The sequence below is a fragment of the Carcharodon carcharias genome, chromosome 15, assembly GCF_017639515.1.
Source record: "Carcharodon carcharias isolate sCarCar2 chromosome 15, sCarCar2.pri, whole genome shotgun sequence".
Taxonomy (NCBI): domain Eukaryota; kingdom Metazoa; phylum Chordata; class Chondrichthyes; order Lamniformes; family Lamnidae; genus Carcharodon; species Carcharodon carcharias.
This window is the reverse complement of record NC_054481.1, coordinates 17,192,931-17,196,766: the sequence shown is the minus strand read 5'-3', so window position 1 is coordinate 17,196,766 and position 3,836 is coordinate 17,192,931. Positions and strand designations below refer to the sequence as shown.

At 40.1% G+C, this 3,836-nt stretch overlaps 1 protein-coding gene across 1 annotated transcript; it reads left to right on the top strand.

Annotated features, from left to right (window-relative positions):
• The first annotated feature begins 604 nt into the window (after window positions 1-604).
• Window positions 605-2,066, top strand: LOC121288592 (myeloid-associated differentiation marker homolog). Its single transcript, XM_041207214.1, has 2 exons — window positions 605-741; window positions 992-2,066. The coding sequence occupies exon 2, from the start codon at window positions 1,139-1,141 to the stop codon at window positions 2,006-2,008; it is 870 nt and encodes a 289-aa protein (XP_041063148.1). The 5' UTR covers window positions 605-741; window positions 992-1,138; the 3' UTR covers window positions 2,009-2,066.
• Window positions 2,067-3,836: the final 1,770 nt, after the last annotated feature.

The window sequence follows — 3,836 nt, the reverse complement described above, 5'->3', positions numbered from 1 at the left end:
GATAAACAATGAAAACATGCATGAGTTACGCAGATGAGCAGAAGAGACACAGAATAGTAGAGGAGACAAAAAATTGGAGAAAGGAAAGCAGACACAGCTGCAAAGAGAGGGATTTATTTTCAAATGCCTAGAGGAAGTACAAGAATATTACTACAGTATTGCTGAAAAAAGAGACATGTTGAAGCTTTTTGTCTTGCACTCATCAGGACATTTCACAAGAATACCAAAATAGGGGGAAAACTACAATTTATACCATATATGAAGAGACTGCTGGTTGGTTGGCAACTGGATATTGATTGGTAAAGTAAATAAGAAAATATTTATATTATTTTCTTTAAAACTTTACTTTTGTTAGGTGGGGTATTAAGGATTATGGAACCAAGGTAGGCAGATGGAGTTAAGAGTCAGATCAGCCATGATCTAAATGTTGGCAAAACTGACTTGAGGGGCTGAATGGCAATCCGCCTGTTCCTATGTGCCTATCTGGGCAGAGTAATTAACCAAACATGCACTGGAAAACTGTGACTGTAAACTAATTGCACTGTGGTGACTCTCACACTTTAGAATGTGGTTGTACATGTGTATAGGACAGTACACTGTGACACAGCTTCATTGTGCAGGAATTCAACAAGGGCGATGGCTCATTTCTGTATTTCAGACTTGTGTCTGTGAACAACTAATTTCACCTCAAAGTTGAAGCTCTATCAAGATTTGATCTCACAACTGACGTTGTAATTTTGGGTAAGAACCTGGAAGTTTCCTTCCTCTATTGAAGACCTACATAAGGTTTTGTATATTCTGAGAGCTGTTAATGAATAACCATTTTTGTGTATAGTTAAGAATAGAAAGGAATATTAACTTCCTTAAATGAAGTTAATTTATGACACACAGCAAATGATGTATACGGAAAACTATTTAAGGCACACACCTCTTTGTGTTACATCTGCCAATTCTGATAACTAATAAGCCACCTTTTATATTGGCATTGCAGTAAGATGCGACTAGTCTGGAAGAATGTTTGTGCAGAAACGTGTCACTCTGTAAATTCAAGTGTGGATAGCTGTGAAGATTACTGCAGTCAGCTGCTGCAGACAGGAATAACCACCGACTGCACTGTTTTACCGAGTTCCTCAGCAAGATGCCTGCCCTATTGGATTACAAATTAATGACAAGTCCAGTAGGAATTGTAAGATTCTTTGAAATCTTTCTCTCATGTACAGCATTCAGCCTGGTTGCCCATATTGGGCAATACTCTGGTCCTTTTGGAGGTTGGTGCATGTTTACATGGTGCTTCTCATTCGCGATTTCAGTTCTGATTGTTGTGCTGGAGCTGACGGCCCTTTACTCGAGAATTCCGATATCCTGGGATGATTTCACTACATCGTTTGCAATGCTTGCTTTGCTGATGAACTTAACTGCTTCGCTCATTTACCCTACCATTTTCCTCGAGTCGGCCAATCAAATGGACTTTAAAATAGCTGCCACTGCTATGTCTTGCTTGTGCTTTGTTGCTTATGCAGTTGAAGTTGGCCTCACACGAGCAAAGCCTGGCGAAATCAGTGGATTTTTAAAGACCGTTCCCGGGCTCCTGAAAGTGTTGGAAGCTTTCATCGCCTGTATTATCTTTGTAATTGTCCAGCGCTCATATCAGGCTAACAGTGGCCGGCAGTGGTGTATGGCAGTGTATTGCATATGCTTTATCATCACTTTTTCCATCATCATTTTAACCATTGCAAAGCTCATCACGATGCTACCATTTCCGTTTGAGAGATTTTTGACAGTCTACAACATTGTGGCTGTACTGATGTACATTACTGCAGCGATCATCTGGCCAATCTTCTGCTTCAGTGCACGCTATGGTCACTCAAACAGACCGTCCAACTGTGAAAGAGGAAACTGCTCTTGGGATAATCAAGTCGCAGCAACTGTTTTAACCTTCGCTAATCTTGCTGTATACATTGTGGATCTGGTTTATTCTGCCAGATTAGTCTTTATTCCTCGAGTATAAAGCTTCCAAAACTATATTCATTAGCAATGGAGAAAGATAGCCTGGTTTGGTAATCTGAATGTGCATAAATATATTGGATCTTTCCATTCTGCAACCTATGTTCCCTTCTGATTATTGAAATCCAAGTTGATGAAAGTAAATACTCTTTCTGCTTCCTTGACTGTTCTCAACGTATTTAAACAATAAATGGGTAAACCACACAAACTAGGAAGATCCCAAGTATGATTTTTCTACTTAGTTCTGTTGAAGGGTCATGAGGACTCGAAACGTCAACTGTGCTCTTCTCCGCCGATGCTGCCAGACCTGCTGAGTTTTTCCAGGTATTTCTGTTTTTGTTTTGGATTTCCAGCTTCCGCAGTTTTTTGTTTTTATCTTCCTGTTTGTGTTTGGGGTTGATCAGCAGGCACACTACTGTCTGCCTTAGCAATCCAAGGTCTTTGCTTTTCATTGTTATTCAGTGACACTTGCTCTAGGTGCATGCATGCATAGACTTAGGAAAAAGGCCAGGATTTGATTGGGCTATCATCCCTGCAGGGTTGAACAGTGCATCTAGACTCCCACATGAATAATTGCCACTGGCAATTGGATTATGTTTGGCGCATGTGCCATTGTATTCCAAAAAGCAGTCAAAAGAGGAGGAAAGAAGGGGAACAAAGAGGAACTGGATTTGAAGTGATGTCGAACTTGAAGCATGTCAAGTGGTCACTGCTTTCAAAACGTTTGGGATATTTGTAAAAGATAGAGATGAAGAGGCGAAACCAGGTTCTCCAGTCCTGATTGCTCACAAGCCAGACATGTGTGGATGTTAACTGAGAACTGGATTATAGGTTTCTTCAAATATATCACTGGTATTCCTGCCAATAGAAGTGATTTTTTGGAATGTTTGATATTTAGTACCAATTACAGTTGTGAGAGGTGTGGAAAAGACCCTTTTGTTGTATCAACACTAATCTGGTCGGCATTTGGAAAGATAATTGAAAAAATTGTAATACATTTTATTCAACATAGAATCTGCAGCACAGAAAGATGCCATTTGGTCCAGCTAGTCTGTACCGGTGTTTATGTTACACAGAAGCCTCGTCCCACTTTAATGACATCTTCCCCACCCTGCATCTATATTGTCGCATTCCATTTTCCCACAGCAATGCAACAAACCTCCCCTTATACATGTCAGTGCTACCTGCTTCCAGCACTCCATGTAGTAATAATTGCACATTCTCACCATTTCTAAATTCAATGATTCTTAGAAACATAGAAGCAGAAAAAATAGGAGCAGGAGTAGATCAGTCTAGAAATCTATCTATTTCCTTCTTAAATATATTCAATGACTTGGCCTCCACAGCCTTCTGTGGTAGAGAATTCCACAGGTTCACCACCTTCTGAGTGAAGAGGTTTCTCCTCATCTCAATTCTAAATGGCCTACCCTGTATCCTGAGATTGTGGCCTTTTATTCTAGACCACCACCCCCCACCCCCCCAACTCCGAGGCTGGGCAAATATCATCCCAGTCTGTCCAACCCTGTCAGAATTTTATATGTTCCAATGAGATCACCTCTCATTCTTCTAAACTCCAGTTTAGTTCTCTCCCTCTTTTTGACAATGAGAATTACATTTACTGTCCCTGCCCTCTGGCACTATTCATTTTTATATTGCATTTTTATACATGTATATTAGTATCATCACTGTCATATCTTCCCTAGCTTCTACTGAGAATTCATGAGTGAAATCCATCAGGACCTATGGTCTTGTCTCCATTAAGTTTGATTAGTATCTCCTGGCTTTCTACCTTAAGTGTTGTAATAACCCTCTTAAATTATTCCACTCTTGTC

Excerpts from the sequence above, each read along its gene's own strand:
- LOC121288592 (XM_041207214.1), top strand. The coding sequence starts at position 1,139 with ATGCCTGCCCTATTGGATTACAAATTAATGACAAGTCCAGTAGGAATT.